This window comes from Gekko japonicus, unplaced genomic scaffold, assembly GCF_001447785.1.
Source record: "Gekko japonicus isolate JY-2015 unplaced genomic scaffold, Gekko_japonicus_V1.1 scaffold577, whole genome shotgun sequence".
NCBI lineage: Eukaryota > Metazoa > Chordata > Lepidosauria > Squamata > Gekkonidae > Gekko > Gekko japonicus.
The window spans coordinates 703,559-723,487 of NW_015173691.1; the positions used below are offsets into that span (position 1 = coordinate 703,559).

Here is a 19,929-nt window from a genome sequence, read left to right on the forward strand (position 1 = left end):
GGGTGAATCTGGCCTGTTACAGCCGGCCCGGGGTTACTCTAGCCTAGGCCAGAGTAACCCTGGGGTTACTCTGGCCGGGGGGTTAATCCGGCCTGTTACACCGGTAACTGAGTTAGGGTGAGGTAGCTCACAGTTTTTTAGCTTCCAGTTCATACATTTTTGTCTTAGCTCAGGAAGGATGACTCCAGAGCAAACTAATTTATGCAGTAGCCAGATCACTCACTCACAGCTTTAATGTCAATAGCTCACAAAGTAAATTTTTTGCTCACAAGACTCCACAGCTTAGAGGGAGCATTGGTAGCAGGTCCTGGTTAAAGGCCATAGAGAGCTGCTGCCCATCAGCATGGACAGTATTGAACTAGACGGAGACAACCTCATAGGTACTACTACTACAACTACTACTACATTAAAATACAAAGCTAGGTACTACATAAAAAGAAAAATCCTTGAGCGTAGCTTCAAGAATTTCACACAATTTACGAGTGTGTTAAAACCTATCTGAATTAGATTAGTTTGAACTTTCATCTACCACTCTTATTATGCATTTGGGTGTAATTTATGGTGTGACCCATACAATAAACTGCTGGAAAGAGCAGACAAATATTATTCCACTTTAAAAGATATAACTTATGACACTTGTTTTAAAGGTATCTTTCAAATCTCATCTCTTTGGCACCACTCATGGACTTCTGCTCTGCTGGCTGAATTCCACTGCATTTTATTACCTGGTTGCTTTTTGTTTTAAATTGAATGGGCCACATTTGAAGATCTAGAGGAATTTTTTTATACAGGTAGGAATACCATTTCAATTGTTGCTTCCTAGATTTGCTACCTAGCCAGTTTTATGGACAGCTTATTTTTTCATGCTAACTTGTGTGTCCTGTAATGGGCAATTTTAAATGTCTTTATTTAGATTTATACCCCTTCTATCCCAAGAAACTGAGGATGCATAACAATCATATTAATAAAGAGAATACCATGTTCACCAAGGCCCTTTAATCAGAATAATTAATTCAAAGAGTTAGCGGGGGGGGAGGTCAAACCCAAACAGGAAAGCATTTAGACATGTGGTTTTACAAAAGGTTTTAACATTTGAGGACCTGTGCTTGCGTGCTGCTGTTTCACTGTTTCTGTTACCTGCTGTTGTCCCATTGTCCCAGCACTGGATACTTGCATCACTCCCTCACTTTCATTTTTATTAGATTTTTTTTTTAAATCCAGATTGGGACAGATTCAACTCCACACTGGAAGAGGCAGAAAAGTCCTAAGTATGATAATGATAATGGTGGGGGTGAAATTTTGCCTAGCTGACATTGGTTTGGATTCTAAGATCAATAGATGCAAGGATCATGGATTCTTCCCATGTTCCCCCCCACCACCACCTCAGTTTATTCCTGGTGTCATGGGACCCACATGGAGTAATAGCCATGTAGGTCAGGAGGCTGCCACAGAGAGGCAAAAGGAGGAGAAATCACTACCTCTTTCTAGGAGAGGAGATGCACAGGGCATTTTCTTCCTTAAAGTTGTCCCAGAATGGAGGGTCCCAGCCTTGATTGGTACAGCAGTTTGCTAGTAATTCCGACAGGGAACAGTGGCAGAAGGGGGAGAGGGTGGGGAAGAGGAGCAGAACCAGCACCCATCCAATGGCTCGCGAGTACTCTTGAGTGGTGGCTGATAGGCCAATGGCTGATGGAGCACATTGCACAGCCAATGGGAGAACTGGAAACGGCCAATACTCTAACAGGATTATTATATAGAGATGTTATGTATGGATTTTATGGATTGTACATGAACTTATGTAGCAATTTGTTTTAGTTCCAAGTTATACGCAGAGCCACTTTGATCTGAGAGGAAGATTGAAAAGCGGGCATACCTGGAAAATGCATATAGCTGTACACCTGCTGCACACAGCTACATAGGAAATTTCCACCTTATAGCAGCAACATCATTTTGTCACAGGAAGTCTATGGACACTTTTTCTATGTCGTCTGAGGGTGTAGTGTAATATCCATACATATGTATTGTATCATGTTCAAGAGCTATTATTGTTTTGAAGTAGTGCCTGGGAGCATGTTAACATTATAAGCAGTAACTGTTGGGTTGTGACCACCACCCTTAATACAGAATTAATGCATTAGCGTGAAATAGAAATAATATGCAACAGACTGTTGCTTAATAAATTTGTTTTTATTTTAGTACCGAATACATTTTTATTTTAGTACAGAATACATTCATATTCTTAATGGTGTTTCCTTAGCATTTTCTTCCTTTTTGTTTGGGACAATAGTAGCAACAAAAAGTATGGTACAAATAATCAAATGGTATTACATTTATTGGCACGTGGAATCCTCCAGGTGGTAAATTAAAATCTACCTTTTTTGGTGAAGTATTAGTCTGAAACAAAGCATAATATACATAACTGCATTTGCGCTGATCATGGCACCCCTTAATCCTTTTGTATCCTTGCACACTTTCCCTCTGTTGACATTTAGATTATGACTAGGGATGGGTACAAACTGCAGTTTTGTTGTTCAGTTCATGGTTTGTGGCTGAACACGAACCGAACCACGAACTGATATCCCAGTTCATGAACTGAACAGGTTCATATTGGTTTGTGAGCCATTTAAAGTTTAAACCCCTGCTTTTCATGGGGAGCCAAAAGCAGGGTTTTCGAACAGAAAGCAGGGGTTTCCAAACAGCTGAGCAGCAGGGAGTTACCTGCCATTCAGCTGTTTTTCATGAAGAGCAGAAAGCAGGGGTAAATTCATGGAAGTTCATGGGAGTTCTTCAATTAACAAACATTGCTTCACAAACCGGCTAAAATTTGTGATGAACTTTAGTTCTTCAGCTGGTTCATGCCCATCCCCAAAAAGCAACATGGTGCTGAAATCTGTCTTTTGTTTGCTTATGCTGTTTTATAAAGGGCCGGGGAAAAATAAAACTCATTACTATTTGCATGTGTTGAGACAAATAGACAGAGAGATAGTCATTCCCACATTAACATTTATATGCTTTTTTTTCTAAAATGGGTGCTGACAAATATCAGTATTAGGAAAAGAATCATAAAACGGAGCTCTGGAAGCAGAATAGAAGCCCATGTAGACAAGCTTTGGATCAGGAAGGGGGTGGTGACAGCTTATCTAGCTTTGTAAAGAAATGCATGGGGACTCATTTTTTTCTAGTTTACAGCAACTTTTTATCAATAGATTTTGAATCACTATACAGCATTTGATTCTATGTATCTATCATACAGACAGCCATTACAATTGCCTATAATTAGCTGTACCACATATATTGAACCCAATCAATCTTAGCTGTAAGCACGAGCCATCTCTTGCTGTATGATCCCATGTACCAGCCAGGAGTTGCTCAATACTAGGTAGGGGTAGCATTTAGACATTTTTCAGTCATTGCTCACACCATCTGGAATCCTCTTCTAAGAGGTGCAAAAAGCAACATTTTCTTTCTTCTTTCTTTCTTTCTTTCTTTCTCTCGCTCTCTCGTTTTCTTGCTTTCAGAAGTGGATTTAAGACCTTCCAATTTCCAGTAGTATTTAGTTGAAATGATCTTTGATTAGTTTATTGATGTTTGGTGTTGTGTAATTGAACATGGTGTGTGATTAGTTTAATGGAGTTATAATGCTGTTATAAACTGCTTGTGGCATACAATTAAAGTAATGCAAAATATTACAAATATATCGACAAACTTGTGTTTACCTATTTATGTGTGTGAAAACTGATGTAGAAGTTTTAATATAGTACACAATTGCTTCTCATTAATCTGTAACAAAAAACATCAAAGAGATATACAATTTGTACTTTTTAGAACTAAAGGACTGTGGTACACTCATTTATCAGGTCTAATCTATTCATTGAGAACCAGGGCTATTTTGGGGCAGGAACGCACAGGAACGGAGTTCCGGCTGGCTCCCAAGTTGGCCACACCCAGCAGGAACTCATTAGCATAATAGGCCACACCCAACAGCAGAAACTCATTAGGATTGGCTACATTAGGGGTGTGTGGCCTAACATGCAACGGAGTTCCTGCTACAAAAAAGCCCTGGGTTTTGACAACAAACAAGGTAAACAGAATAAGAAGCAAATGGTGGGTGTGGCTGGATAACCACACTTCTGGTAACATGGGGGTGTGGCCTAATGTGCTAATGAGCTGTGCCGTCAGGGGTGTGGCCTAATATGTTAATGGGTTTCTGATGTTGGGTGTGGCCTATTATGATAATGAGTTCCTGCTGGGCTTTTTCTACAAAAAGAGCCCTGTGAGAACTAAATCTGAATATTTATTACTTGGGCAACTGAAAGTTCAGTTCTTCCATCAGTTTTGTTTCTTTCACTGACCTTAATCTGGGGGTATTATACTTTTATAGATACCTGATTGAGTGCATGTGTTTTATTTATTTACTTCAAAATTTATATGCAGCCTTTCTACCTTTACAAAGGCCACCAAGCTAACAATTTAAAACATACATAATAAAAGCACATTTTAAAACCATTTAAATCAACCCCCCAACACATATCATTAAAATAATTTTAAAAGATAGTTTTAAAACATGCAAAACAAAAACAGCAATTAAAATATTGCCTAGAAAGAGGAGATCACTGAGGGAATGGAAAACAAAACAAAAAGATATTGATCCATCGGTGGAAGAAAGCAACAGAAGGGCACAGAAGAATCTCCCTGCGGAGAGCATTCCAGAGCTTTGGTGACTTGACTGAGAAGGCTCTCTCCCGGGTTGCCACCTCTCTAATCTCACAAGGCAGGGGCACCTGAAGCAGGGCCTCTGAAGATGACCATGGTTGTCGGGTGAGTTCATAAAGGAGTAGGCAGTTCATCAGTGCATTGGTCCCAAACAATATACAGCTATGAAGGTCAAGCCTAGCACCTTGATTGGTGTCCAGAAGCAAAAAGGGAGCCAGTGTAGATGGGCCAAGGCTGGAGTGATATGGTCCTCACAACCCAGCCCAGTCAATATCCTGGCTGCAGCATTCTATACCAATTAAAGTTTCTGAACACTTCTCAAGGGCAGCCCATGTGCAGCACATTGCAGTAATCTAATCTGTATGTAACCAGGGCACACACTACAGTGGCCACATTTTTGGCTTAGGAAATGCCGCAGCTGACTAACCAGTTGAAACTGGTAAAAGGCACCCCCTATCCATAGCAGCCACACACTTATCCAGCAGTAGGCCTGGGTTCAACAACATCCCCAGACTACAGACCTGTTCCTTCAAAGGCAATGCAGCCCCATCCAGAATGGGTGACACCTTAAATCTCAGGTCAGACCTTCTGTCCACCAGTAGCACTTCTGTCTTTGGGGGATTAAGCATCAGTTTATTAGCCCACATCCACTCCAAAACTCCTTCCAGGCACCAGTTCAGGGTTTCTACTGACTCCCTGGGATTGGCTAAAAGTGCAAGATAGAGCTGAGTGTCATCCACATGTTGGTGGCAGCCCAGCCCAAATCTCGGGATGACCTCATCCAGTAGTTTCATGTAGATGTTAAAGAACATAGGGGACAAGATGGAGCCTCATGCAGCCCCATAGGCCAAAGGCAAAGGGGCTGAACAGCAGTCTTCCAGCACCACCTTCCAAAACCTATCCTCCAGGTAGGACTGGAAACACCACAGAATGGTGGCTCCCAATCCCAGCACAGATAGGTGATCCAGAAGGACATCATAATTGATGGTATATAAAGCTGCTGAGAAGTCTAGGAGAATCAACAGAGTTGCACTCCCTCTGTCTATCTTCCAGTGCAAGTCATCCATCAGGGCAACCAAGGCTGTTTCAGTCCCATAACCAGACCTGAAACCCAGATTGGAAGGGGTCTAAACAATTTGCCTCATCCGGGAAAGCTTGGAGTCGTCCAGCCACCACCCGTTCAATCACCCTGCACAAGAATAGAACATTTGAGAATGTAACATTTCTAGCTGGATAAGTATCTCCTTGTGACTAATACTCCTTGGAAATGTTGACACTTTCTTCACTGAATCATTCTCTGGGAGTACATTGTCCCATTATTCAGGCATTCTTAATGAAAATATTCTCTGGTTAATCGGCCTGTTTTCTTTTTCCCCCGTTGACATTCAAGTCATCATCACACTTTGGCCTTCCTATTTCAACCTTGCAGAACTGAAATATAGTAGTAGATCCAACCTTGCTGAAGGAGAAAGCTTGGTTGGGGTACGGACTGTATGACAGCAATCCTATTCAGGTCTACTCAGAATCCTACTCAGGTCTATTCAATGGAGTTTAGTCCCAGAAAGCATTTTTAGGATTTTACCGTATAACTCATTAATCAATTTGGACTGTTCGGGATACTCAAGACTGAATTGCAGAACTGACAATGTAAAAATAATTTTAAATAATAATATTCTTGTTAAATACTTGTAAGATTTGATTTGGAGGAGACAACAAAGAACTTCCAATCCTTTCTCTACCCTCTTCAATAATGCAGTTCCATAGGACAGGTTATTAAGGCCTAGACTTGCCCTTTACTAGCAGTAATAACTGTTCCTATGATTAGTGGGATCTTCTTTAGTCACGGAATCTTCAGCTACAATATACTCAAAACACAGTGTTGCCCCAAGCAGATGGAGATGGATGGATCCTATGGAAACCAAGATTAATTATTTCACACTGACCTTTGTTTTCTGTGCTCCCTTACTTTTGTTAAATTCAACAATCATTGGCATTGCAATTAAAGGTGTACATTTTTTTTCTCTTGGTATTTTTCGGTTCAGGTCTATTGGACCAAAATATTTGGGGATTCCTGAAAAATCTCAATCCCAATACTGGTAAAGTATTTGGATCCCGGAATTTTCTGGAAATCCCATTTTTTTCCAGGTCCAATAGACCTGAGAAGAAAAAAACTGAGGGGGAAAGAACAGCGGCAAAGCCACAAAAAATAGCTGAGAGGCGGGAGCAGATTGCTTCAGCTGCTCAGCTGTTTTTCAGGCTTTCTTCTACGGTCCCTTTAAACAGGGCATGTTTAAATAGTCTGCAGAATACAGCCTGGAAAACAGCTGAGGCAGCAAGGTGCAGTCTCCCTGCCAACTCTGCTTTGGGCTGTCTTGTGCAGTCCCTTTAAACATGCAATATTCCAGCCGTCAGGGCTTTTTTTGTAGAAAAACCCCAGCGGGAACTCATTAGCATAATTGGCCACACCCAACAGCAGAAATGTATTAGCATAGTAGGCCACGCCCCTGACAGCACAGCTCATTAGCATATGAGGCTACACCCCTGTGTTACCAGAAGTGTACTTATCCAGCCACACCCACCTTTTGCTTCTTATTCTGTTTACCTTGTTTGTTGTCCAAACCAGGGCTTTTTTTGTAGCAGGAACTCCTTTGCATGTTAGGCCACACACCTCTAATGTAGCCAATCCTAATGAGTTCCTGCTGTTGGGTGTGGCCTGTTATGCTAATGAGTTCCTGATGGGCATGGCCAACTCAGGAGCCAGCCGGAACTCCGTTCCTCTGCGTTCCTGCCCAAAAATAGCCCTGCCAGCCGTTCAGGTGTTTTTTGGCCTTTGCTAGTCTTCCCAGTAATTCCCAAATATAGCTGGGATTTTTCAGCATTTTTTTTTTTTTGCTTTCCAAAAAAATCCCAGCTACCTCTGGGGTGCCAAAATATACTCCAAAATACCAGTATTTTTCAGGTATATTTCAGCTCGAGTAGATTTGAATGCACACCCCTAATTGCATTGATGAAACAGAAATTGTTTTTATAGTTGTAGGAACAGACATATATGGTGTCCCTATTTATAAGTATACTTCTACTAAAATGATTTTGCTTCTCTTCTTCAGGGTTTCATGGATATTGACCTATCAAAATTCAGGAACAGTGGAGCAAATGTGACTGGATTCCAGCTGGTAAATGAGACAGACACTATTCCAGCCAGGATCATGCAACAGTGGAAGAACAATGATGCCAGGGAACATCCTCATGTTGACTGGAAGGGGCCAAAGGCAAGTGGTACTGAAAACTATTTGTTAGAGGTGGCATCAGTGCCATCATGTTGCTAGATGCTCTCAGTTTGGAAACAGAAGCTCACTTTTAGTTTTTCATATACAATCATGGAGACCTTGTCCAGACAAAATTTCTGTTTGTTTGTTTTTGTTTAATTAGAAGCGTCTTAGGGAGGCCTCATTTTCTTTTGTCTCTGCAAAGATATAAGTCAAAGTAATTTGTGTGCAAGCATTAAGCACACAAAGCAATAATAAAAATACAAAGTTCCAGAAATAAGAATTACACATCAGTTTGTGTTGGGGGGGGGCATCATTAGTTCTTCCATCAATCCATGGTTTCCAGTAGATCAATACTAATATATTTTTATTTTTTATGTACTTCATTTGTATCCTGCCTTTCTCCCCAATCGTGACTCAAGGTAGCTGACATCATTTCCTCTCCTCCATTTTATCTTCACAACAACCCTATAAGATTAACAGCAACAGAGAGGAATCTTGCTCAGTGACCTTTGGCCAGTCATTGTCTTTCTCAGATGAATCTACCTCACAGAGCTGTTATGAGAATAAAATGGAGGAGAGGAGAATGATGTAAGCTGCTTTGGGTCCCCATTATCATGAAAGGTGAGGTATAAATTAAGTAAATAAAAATAACTAAAACTGAAGACTGGGAGGAGATCAAAGAAAGGTTGGTTGGTAAGTGGGAAGGAAAGAAACAAGCAGCAAAAGGGGAGAGGAAAGCTGCCAGGAGTAAAGAAAGAAGAAATGGTAAAGGAAAATGAATCCTTGCAGGTTCCATGCTTGTTACAAATACTGTTTTCTAGTCCCATTTTCAGTGGGTTGCTATTGGCAGACAATTTGGACTCTGTATATTTGTGTACTGTCCTGTAATGGCTTGTCCATAAGAAAATCCAAGATAGAATTACAACTAAAATTGAAGTGAAATATTGAATATTGGTATTTAGTTGACAATGACAAGAAAATAAAAGGATGAGTCCTATACAAATCTTTCACAATGAAACTCAGGTTTAGTGGTTGAATCATTAACTCAAGTTTCAAAAAGTCATACATTACCAAAAGCCTGATTTGATCATTCTTTTTTTAAAAATATAATTTTTACTAAAATTGAGTGCAAACAATTGAATTTCAACTACTAAGCAACATACAATGCAGTATTGTATCAGAGTTATTTATTTATTTATTTATTTATTTATTACTTCGATTTGTTATCCCGCCCTAACCCCTAAGGGTCTCTGTAACAAGACAGATAGGGTTAAATAAACTTCAGAACATGAGATGTTCCAGTTATATGTTGATATTATATTAATACGAACAAAATGGAATTCAGATTCTACAATACAATATGATGTTCTTTTTGGGGAGGGGAAATAAACATGCAGTCACAGGATCCCTAATGGCCAGCACCCATCTTTTGTCTATTTTTTTAGTACACATCTGCCCTTACATATGATGGAGTCAGGGTAATGGCAGAAGCTTTCCAGAGTCTCAGGAAACAACGAATTGACATCTCCCGTCGAGGGAATGCTGGAGATTGTCTTGCAAATCCAGCTGTTCCTTGGGGACAAGGAATTGACATTCAGAGAGCTCTACAGCAGGTTAGAAACGATGCCAATGTGTAGAATCCATGCTCTTTCTTTTCAAACTAACAACCACAGAATGTATTGTTCCAAGAAATGTTAATAACTATGAATGGATCGATGCAGCCGTTGGGTTGGGTCCTGCAATCTGTCACTGAAAAGCACTGGTAGCTGAAAGTATTCCTGGTTCTCTCTTCCTACATCGGCCATTTCCAGTCCTAGAAAGGTTTATTCCTAGGGTTGTGGAAACCACAAGGAGTAATGGCCACACACATAACAAATATGTTGGCGTCCTGTGGTGGGGTGGGGGAAGTAGGCAGAAAACTCCATTCTGCTGCTGCTCACTACAGCTCTGCTCACACAAAAGGCAGGAGGGAGTTATTTTACTCCCTCTTCCCCTTGCAGCTTTCCAACATGTGTGTCTATTACTTCACATGGGTTCTGCAACCTTGGGAATACATCTTTCAGAGCTTAGAAATGGCTGCTGAGGGAGGAAACTCAGGGATCTATGTGTGGATCTGGATCTGATCCAATGTTTTCTGGACCAGAATCTGAAAATATCACATTGAATTATGAATAAGAATGAACACTGAACTTTTACTCTGCAACTGAATAGCTACACAAAGTTTATTTTAAAAGGCAGCTTGTTTAGGAAAAGAAATAGAAATGACAGTATAGCATCCAGATAAAATATGTTGGGAGATAACAGCATTTCCCACTCCATTGTATGTAGCCTTTGAGACCATAGAGATGACTAAACTGTGGATGTTTGCTGGTTATTACCACACAAAATAGTAAGGAGAGTTGAATTAGACAAATGAGGCATATATGTGGACAAAGCAACCACTCTTTGTTATTGAATTAGAAATGAGAAGTGCCCTTGTTAGTTTAGACACAAAGCCTTTGCAGACTTTCTAAATTAATGAACACATGTAGGGCGAAAGTTGAATTGTGGCAGCAAGCTCCTTCTTAACCATTGCATATTCAATGGCACATATGTGTACACTTGAACAGATCAAAGTTTCAGTGAAATAAGTAGACTGAGGCAGAGTTGGCCACCACAATCCTGCTACTGAATTCTACCACTGTCACCCATACATAAGTATTCATTATCCCTACTTAGAATGTCTGAAAAAGATCATCTTCTCTATAAGGGCATTTCCAAATTTGACACAGAAAACATCTTGATTGCACACATGTATGGGCTTGATCAGATGTAAAAGTTTTGGATACAGGCAAGTATCAACATTTCAGACTAGATAGTTTCATTGATTTCTATTTTTTTAAGGTGCGCTTTGAAGGATTGACGGGTAATGTTCAGTTTAATGAGAAAGGACATCGGACAAATTACACCCTTCACGTGATGGAAATGAAACCTGATAAGAATAGGAAGGTAAAATTTTGCTATGTTTTTGAAAAACCAAGGGAGTGGTCTAGGTACTGTAGCTTGTTCTGGTAACTTCTTTTCATCAAAATTAAAAGAGGAGTCTAGAGACACATCAGAGATTTACACAATTTATTCCAGCATAAGAGTTTTGAGTCAGAGCTCACTTCATCAGTGGGTTTAATTTTATAACGAGAAACAACTGTACTCTCTGCTTTCCATCAGTTGTTGTTGGATACATTTTTGATGTTAAAATGTATTCTGCATGATGTGGGATGCATAGTTATTGAAAAAAGTAAATCAATAAGATTTTACTCGATAACAAGGGAGAGGATTACAAAGAACAACAATTCACATCAGAAACCCTGTACAGATGACCTCCCCTCTGCTCATGCACATTGACTCACAGCACAGGGAGTGAGACTGGACACAGCTGTGCTGGCCACACTCCCGCTTGCGCATGATTGCTTCACCCTCTGTAGAGTACAGAACTGTGAAGGAAGTGGCTGCACCTACTCCCCCATTCCATGATCAATGATACTGCTTTGGAACATTGTTGATCTTCAGGAGGGGGTTTGCATGTGGCCACTTCCTCCATAGGGGTTCTCTGCAAACAACCAGGCAATGGCATGGAGGTCGGGGGAAGGGCCAACATGCTCATGCCCACTCTTCCTCCCCAAGCAGTGAAACAACCACATGTTGGGAGTGGGGTCATCTGTACCGGGCTACAAAGACTTTCCTATCAAGCATAAATCTAATGCTTGTGTGTTCAATGCTAAGAAAGTCAGGACTCCTCAGAAAATGCCACTGAACACAAATATCTTATTTTTTTAAAAAAATAATTTATATAATTACACTAATATATGTGCTGCTTATACATAGTATGTCATGGCATCTCCCACCCTTTTAGTGGCCAAAGCAACAATAAAATGATGAACATACTTGATGAAATATTCAGAAAGCTTAAATGGGCAGTTTATTTCTCATAATACTTTGCGCTTCCCTTTCCTCATATTCAGTCTGAACAAAGTTTGAGTCCAGCGGTGCCTTTAAGACCAACAAAGTTTAATTCTGGGTATAAGCTTTTGTGTGCTTGGTCTCAAAGGTGCCGCTGGACTCAAACTTTGTTCTGTTGCTTCAGACCAACGTGGCCACCCATCTGGATCTAGTATTCAGTTTGTGAGAGTTTGGAAAGCGTCTTTGTTTATCTCAAATGTATGTTGTGACTTCTTTGTCATTACCAGATTGGTTATTGGAATGAAGATGAAAAATTTGTCCCAACAGCCGTAGATCAACAAGGAGCAAATGAAACCACTAATCTCCAAAATAGGACCTACATAGTCACAACAATTCTAGTAAGTGTTACAGTATCAAGAACATTTTCTGTTTGAATTCCCACATTAGTTTCTTCCTCTATTTAAGCTAACAGCACCAATATTTAGTATTTAAATGGGGAGGCACTTTTAGACTTGCCACATGTTTGTAACCATCACATCTTTCATGTGATGGAAATGAAAATGGGCATATGAAGAACAATGGAAAATTAGTATTAAGCTGTTACAGTGAACACTTGATAGGAGAATATAACATTTTGTACACATACAAATCATTTTTCATCACTGATGTTTTCTACAAATAGAGTTGTCACCTTTGTTTCTAACATTGCCCTTTGCAAGGTGATAGATGAAGCTTTTGCTACTAACAAAAGATATAGGGATACGGAAGGCATCACCTTGCTAGCTTCCTGTACCACTCCTACAGTGTTTTGGCATTGGCCAGTCCTTATCTGAAATAGTGGGCTAGTTTGGGCCAAACATCATAAAGAGCTGAATAAATAAACAGGGAAGAGTCAGCAGAGGGTCAGTGAGATGCTAATAGGGTTGACAAGTCTTACCTTTAGCTGGAGCGGGGAACTCCCGTCTGTTTCCCGGAGTGCGCGCGCTGCAACCACGTCACCCGGAAGTGACGTGATCACGCTGGGCACGCTGGGGGCGGGGCCACGACCATCCGAGGGAAAACCATAGAGTTTTCTCTCAGATGACTGTTGCCCTGCCCCCAGCATGCCCGGTGTGGTCACGTCACTTCCAGGTGACGTGCACGTCACGTGCTTTGGGGGTGGGGTTCCCCCCGGGGCCCAATCCGCCGGTGGCGGGGAATGGACCTCTGGGGCAGGGGTTTCCCCGCCCCCCTGGGGGGACTTGGCAAGCCTAGATGCTAATGCTTTAAGATCAAACCATTACTCTCTTCAGATATTTAAAACATTGATTACAGTACGAACTTCTTTGTTGATCCTGAGATAAGACGACGTAGATTTACTCTATCAGAATAAAAGTTAAGTTTATATATTAGGATAAGCTTCTACATTATGTAATAGATAGGTGAGCTAGAATGTGATCTATTAAGTGAACAAGGAAACAACTAATGTAGGATTGGTGTCTATTTTCCTTTTACATCCATATAAAAGGCCGTGAGCTATTTTTTGTGATTTTCTCCTTCCACTGCATATCTACATTTTGCCCTACTCAACACATTAACAGAATATAACAAAGAAAGACTAAATAGGGAAAATACAAATTAAAAAAAATAAGGACAGAAGAAGAAACAATAAATCTCCATTTCCCCCCCTTCCCACACACTTTTATCAGGGGTCTAGTGACCACAGGGGCATGATTTGAGGCTACAGCAGAACACCCCCTTTATATAATGTAGTTCCCTTTCGCAAGATTGGGTTTATGAGCAAACATTTGACAAGGGTGGTATAAAACATAGGAGCTCAAGGGGTTGGAACAGAAATGTGATAACCTTTCATCATATACTTAGTCTGTGATTTTCATAAGCAAATTCTGAGTAGACTAGCAAAGTAGATTTTAAAAAGCATTTTGCTATACATGTAAGCAGTTCAAACTGTATCCGGGAATACATTTGTATGGACAATGTAACATGTGAACAGGGTGATCATGGATATAACAGGCAGCAACTCACGTGACTCATGTGGCTGAAAAAAAGTTTGCTGCCGTTAGAGATGGGCAAAGTCTCAGTCTAATTTAATTCTGATTTACTGTGTAAATTGGTTATCCACCAAAGGTGCACTATCGTTCCAGAAGCCTAACACTTTCATTGGATGGTATCTCACTGGCAATCACATTGCCTCCTGGGTATTGTGACTTAGCTGTGTTGGATTGGGTACACAGAGTCAACATGATCTTTTTTACGCAAGTTATCTGTGGTGATGAAGGAGGACAAATCAGCAGCTTTGGTGGTGGCTCCTGCAGCTCCAGCTCCCACACAAAGGCTGTGGCATCCTACACTGTGGTCCTGTATATTTCACGGAGATAGGTGGAATGCTTTATGTTGCGTTCCTCCACCTTGTACCTGCTATCCACCAGTAAGTACGATACTATATTTATTTTGATTTCTTTTCGTGAGTGCATTGAAGAACACACTCAACATTCAGACTTTTTGAATTCTGCTCTGATAACAATTTCCAGGAATAGTGAACTCCAACATCTGGGAATTTTGTATAGAATGATTTCCAAAGCATCCCATGTTAACTATAACCTTCAGGTAAGTACATATTGCAGTAGACACATGGGGGATTTATGGGAGTGTGGTAGGTGGGTGAGAAATCATGAAATGCCCTACAGCTGTCTGACCAATTCCAAACATTCTCTCCTCCGGCAGGAAATGGCATGAGCAGCATGGCTTGCCCCAGGGTGACAGTGACAACACAAGTGGATTTCTTAAAAAAAAAAAATCTTCTCATAGTGCACCCTTAACTCCACCTAAAGAACAGAGAGTGCTTGAACAGGTTTCTCTGCCTTTTCTGGATTTTTAACAAACTGTGATCGTCTCTACTGCAACCAGACAAGAGTAGCAAAAGCTGTAAACAGTGACATAAAGAACTTGCAAGCAGGTAACAATGAACTGGGGGACAGTTGACACACTCACCTGGCTGGGGATTTAAAACACATGGTACAGTACACGTGCTCTGCTCTGTTTAGCTCAACTCTGTCTAGCAGCGTTTTGATCCATCATAGCTGCTCTACTCCACCCATCCGCTTCCCCTGCACTTTTTAGATCTGCAGCTATATATGGGAACGTCATCCAATTCAGCAAATTGTCTTGCTGGCGCCCCTTGAGGTTTGTATACAGTAATACTGTTTTGTATCTGTTTTATGGCTATATTTTATTTTTAAAGCTTTGTATGCTCTTAAGAATGTTGTAACTCGCTTTGAGCTTGCTGCATGGGGGAGAGCGGGCTAGAAGGCCAATGAAACAAACTAAACAAACAAAGGATAAGAATATGCCCCTCATCAAACAAACGAGGTGATGAGTGTTGCAAGGGCTGCAAGTACATGCATAAGTATGTTTTGTGAGACCACACGTGCACACACATAAACACACAATTCTTGTGCTATAATGATTACTAAGATTGGGCCTATGAGCATATGGCCTGTATTATATATCATGTGTTCCTGGATATGAGGGGAGAAGCATGTAGACGCCTCTCAGCCAGATGGGTGTGTCAACTAGCCCATAATAATAAACAGGGTAGTAGGGCTGTGAGTTTGCTTCCCTTAGCTGATATATGGGTCTCCTTTTGTTAAGGACTTTGAAGTACATGTTTAAGCAAGAATCAAGATTGGTTGAGTCTGATCTATGACAGCACTACCTATTGATGGCCAGTAGCTATAACTTTGCCTTTTGTGCCTACAGGTCCACCATTCTTGAAGGAGAGAACAGCTGTTAACAACTGAGCATGAGCACCAAATACACCCACAAATACCCACATTTGTATATTTCTGATTTCCCCCCAAAGCTGTCTCCCCCCCCTGATTCTTTTTGTACTAAAATGTATTTTTCCCAACTAACTTATTTTATCAGTGAGCGTTACATGCACTTTGCACACTAGTCATCAGTTTTTAGAAGTAATCCTCCAACCTTGCATTTTCCTTCACTTTGGGCATTTCCCCGCTTTGTCCATGATACACAAAGCAGCATCCATATATGAGGTTTCACAAATCAAATTTTTGAACATGTCTGTGGAAGAAAAACAGATTATTTATTCATCTTGCATTTCCTTTGGGTTAACATCACTGAAAGTCAATATACATATCAAGGAAATCCAATCCTATGCCACCATCCCTTGTATAAAGATCTTTCTCACAATGGCTGTCCTGTTGCAAAAAAAAAACCCTGTTACTTTTTTAATATTCTTGTTCTTTTTCCTCACCATGAAACCAAAAGGAAGACTGAAATGTGAAATGGCTTTGGGTTCCCAGGGCAAGAAACTCTACAGATCACAGCAAAAATAGGATGCTAGGGGGGAAAGAAGACAATACGCAAATACATAATCTCTATATATCCTAGAGAATTGAAGAAGCCTGTTGCATTGTCCATCTTCTTTGCCTGTTTAAGAGGAAGGGAGAAAGGGCAGAATATTTGTAGAAGTGCCAAATCAGGACCTCACCCCAAACCCCATCTCACCTCCATAGCATGTCCATTCTCATGGAAATTTAGATGTACCCAAATGTTGTCCCTCTTTCTTCCCCCTCCCTCTCTCCAAGCTTAGGGGCTGCCAGGTAACTGCTCCCATCTCTGACCAAGGCAAAATGATGGAACTCCACTGCAGAAAGCTACCATAGAAATACTCAGCACAGTCCTTGGACTACTTGATAGCCAGAGGCAAAGATCTGTAACCCATGAGTAAATACTGTTATAACTATTTTCCAGCTAACCGAGAAAGATAAGCTTGCAAGATCGTATGACTAAAAGTGTGCTGATTTATATCAGTAAGTCACAATGGATTAATATCATGGGATCTGGTAAGTTCCTCAAAAGGTCTGGCACAACAGAGTCATACTATCCCAAGGAACATCATTATCACCAATCTAATGCAATCTCCCAGCTGCTAAGGTAAATGGTGCTTCACCACTGAAAACCTTCCCCAAAGGACTAAACTCTATCTGCACTTCAGTAGCAATCCTCAGACTCTAGAATGGATTCTGAAAGGTGTGATGTGCTGTAATCTATATAGATTTTTCGAAAGTGCAGAATTTTGTGCCATCTGTTGCCACTGTAATCGGAAATGCTGCTAATGCCACCTGTGATCGCCTGGTTCACATGTTACATTTACCTGTGTCTGAGGACATTAGTTCTGCTCAGCTGTAGAGCCAGACTTCTTGAGTTAATCAATTTCTATGACTGCATTTGTGAGTGACATTCACATAATGTGAATCATGATTTGAAAGAGATCCTATTGGAATGTTGCAGTACCATGGTTAGGGTGTTGAACTAGGACAGGAAAAGGCATGTTCAGATCAGTAATCTTAAACTGGTTACTCTCTCTCAGTATAACTTTTTTTATGGGGTTATCATGAAGATAAAATAGAAGAGGGAATGACCATGCATGCCACTGTGAGCTCCTTAGAGAAAGAGCTGGATGCAAGTACAATAGATACTTGTCACTGCTATTTCTTCCATCATTGATCCTATGTCTTTTAGTACTGTATTTGCCATACAGAAATATTTTTTACTTAATTTATTGTTATATTTGCTTTATTTGATGTGACTGCTGTAGGATATACTTAGCAGGAGACAGTACTATCCTAAACAGATTTATATAGTCTCTGCCCATGGGTTTCTATGGATTTAGGAGGATGTTACACTGCTTAGGGTAGCCTTGTAAGTTGGCCAGTATTTCAGTGCCACCATGCCTTCTAGAAATGGCAACTTCTTTGCAACTCAAAGAAATACGGGGGAAAAGGGGAAAGTGCTAGTCATATCATGGTCAACTTAGAGACGGATAGGTATTGTATAATTTATGTTGCAATCCTAAGAACACTTACCCGGGAGAAAGTCCTATTCAGTAAAATGGGACTTATCCTGAGAAGACCTGTTTAGGATTGTTCCCTAAGTTATATAGCTATAGGCTGTGCTTATCTTTCTCTTGACATTATCAGTGGGTTCGCTCAGTATACTTCAGTGATTCGAATAGGGTGACAATATGCAGGTGGATGAAATGTTCGACTTTACTTTGGGTGAAGTTTTTGAGGTGGTCATTGCACAATTTGTATTACCCTTTCTCCTTAGCCATATTGTCTATATACATTTCCATTAATCACCTGGAAGAGATTAGATCCAGAGTTTTTTCCCTTAGAACCTGGCATGAGCACTGAGCATTTTTGTTCTTTTTTTCTGTTACACAAGACTATGAGCACACACACACACACACCCTGAACCATGGCTCTATAATTTGTTCTTTATCTGCCAGGAAGCCCCATATGTGATGCATAAGAAGAGCTATGAGCAGTTGGAAGGAAATGAAAGGTATGAAGGATATTGCGTAGAGTTGGCTGCTGAGATCGCAAAACATGTTGGCTACCAATACAGGTTGCAAATTGTTAGCGACGGGAAGTATGGAGCCCGAGATCCTGAGTCTAAATTATGGAATGGCATGGTCGGGGAGTTAGTATATGGAGTAAGTTTCTAGCTGTGATCCAGTGTTTTAAAAATTGTAATTGCTAATGTTGCAAGAATATCCCCAAGAGTATTATTCAGTTAAGACAAGCACTAGATGATTTTGCATCAAGATCACTTGTCATTTGTGCATGGTTGTTGAGTGGCTTATCGTTATTCACCAGTAACACCAAGACAGATATTAAAATCTGTGCTAGTTGATATATCATATCATTAATGATACTGCACAGTTGGCAAATCTCCACTTAGCTGGACCATTTTCAATCAACTAAAATTATCTGTATCAGTCATTTGTTAGCAACAAAGCATTTCTACTTGAAGTAAATGGCCAGGCATCATGCCAGCAAGTGATTTTCATCTTCGGCTTTTGCAGTCTTAAAGTGTGTTATCGTGTCATTTTTGAATGGCAGCATTTAGTAACGAATTTAGATGTCACAGATGCTGGACTGTGGCATCAGTCCTGTTAAATTTGCTAGGATATGATTTACTATTGTTAACAATTAAAAAAAGAACAAAGCCACCATGGAATTAGTTTTGCAAATAAACCATAAACCTGCCTAAATTAATCAGCAGCAGAGAAGGGGAGGGGGGAAAAACCAACACAAACAGAAGTATTGCAGCAAAATACGATTTGCTCTTTTCAAAACTGAAATTATTATTTGGCTTTTTGTAAAACTCAATAGTGCTGAAAAGTAAACTTTCTAAAATAAAACAAAGGATGCTCTGATTGATAAACACTGAGAAGTAAAAAAAATGTATTTATTGCAAAAAAGCAAACAAACAAAAAACCCACTCTTGATATATTCTGTGGTTGGTGCATTGCAGATTTCTAAACATCTGTCTCATACTGATCTCCTTTTCCTTTCAGAATGCTGATGTAGCTGTTGCACCATTGACTATCACGCTTGTGCGAGAGGAAGTTATAGACTTTTCCAAACCATTTATGAGCCTGGGCATCTCTATCATGATTAAAAAACCTCAAAAGTCCAAGCCGGGGGTCTTTTCCTTTCTGGATCCACTAGCTTATGAGATTTGGATGTGCATTGTTTTTGCCTACATTGGAGTGAGTGTTGTCCTTTTTCTGGTCAGTCGCTTCAGCCCTTATGAGTGGCACAATGAGGAGCTGGAAGAAGGACGTGACCAGCCAGCCAATGACCAAACAAACGAATTTGGGATATTTAACAGTCTCTGGTTCTCCTTGGGAGCTTTTATGCAACAAGGGTGTGATATATCTCCAAGGTTAGTAATTTCCTTTCAATATGTATTCTATCAATGGTCTTTCAAAATGCTATGGATTTTTTGGGGAGATTTTATGCATGAATTGATTTAACCAGGATACATTTATCTGAAGCTCCAGCAACTAAGGAATCATCTCATAATAGTCTTTTTTTTAAGCACCAAATTAATCTTAGCTTTACTTCTATCAAAGCAGTCCTTCAGTGTTTTGTCTTTACTGTTGTTTTTTTCCTATTGCAAACAAATATATAAA

General features: G+C 40.3%; 1 protein-coding gene across 3 annotated transcripts in view; it reads left to right on the top strand.

The window, feature by feature from the left end:
• Window positions 1–19,929, top strand: part of GRIA1 (glutamate receptor, ionotropic, AMPA 1) — a 310,203-nt gene that overhangs the window by 212,304 nt on the left and 77,970 nt on the right. For all 3 annotated transcript variants that reach the window (XM_015423157.1, XM_015423156.1, XM_015423158.1), the window contains 6 exons: window positions 7,821–7,982; window positions 9,428–9,595; window positions 10,866–10,970; window positions 12,206–12,316; window positions 18,235–18,441; window positions 19,309–19,679. In XM_015423157.1, the coding sequence (XP_015278643.1) occupies window positions 7,821–7,982; window positions 9,428–9,595; window positions 10,866–10,970; window positions 12,206–12,316; window positions 18,235–18,441; window positions 19,309–19,679 (1,124 nt within the window). The remainder of the gene's footprint in view (window positions 1–7,820; window positions 7,983–9,427; window positions 9,596–10,865; window positions 10,971–12,205; window positions 12,317–18,234; window positions 18,442–19,308; window positions 19,680–19,929) is intronic.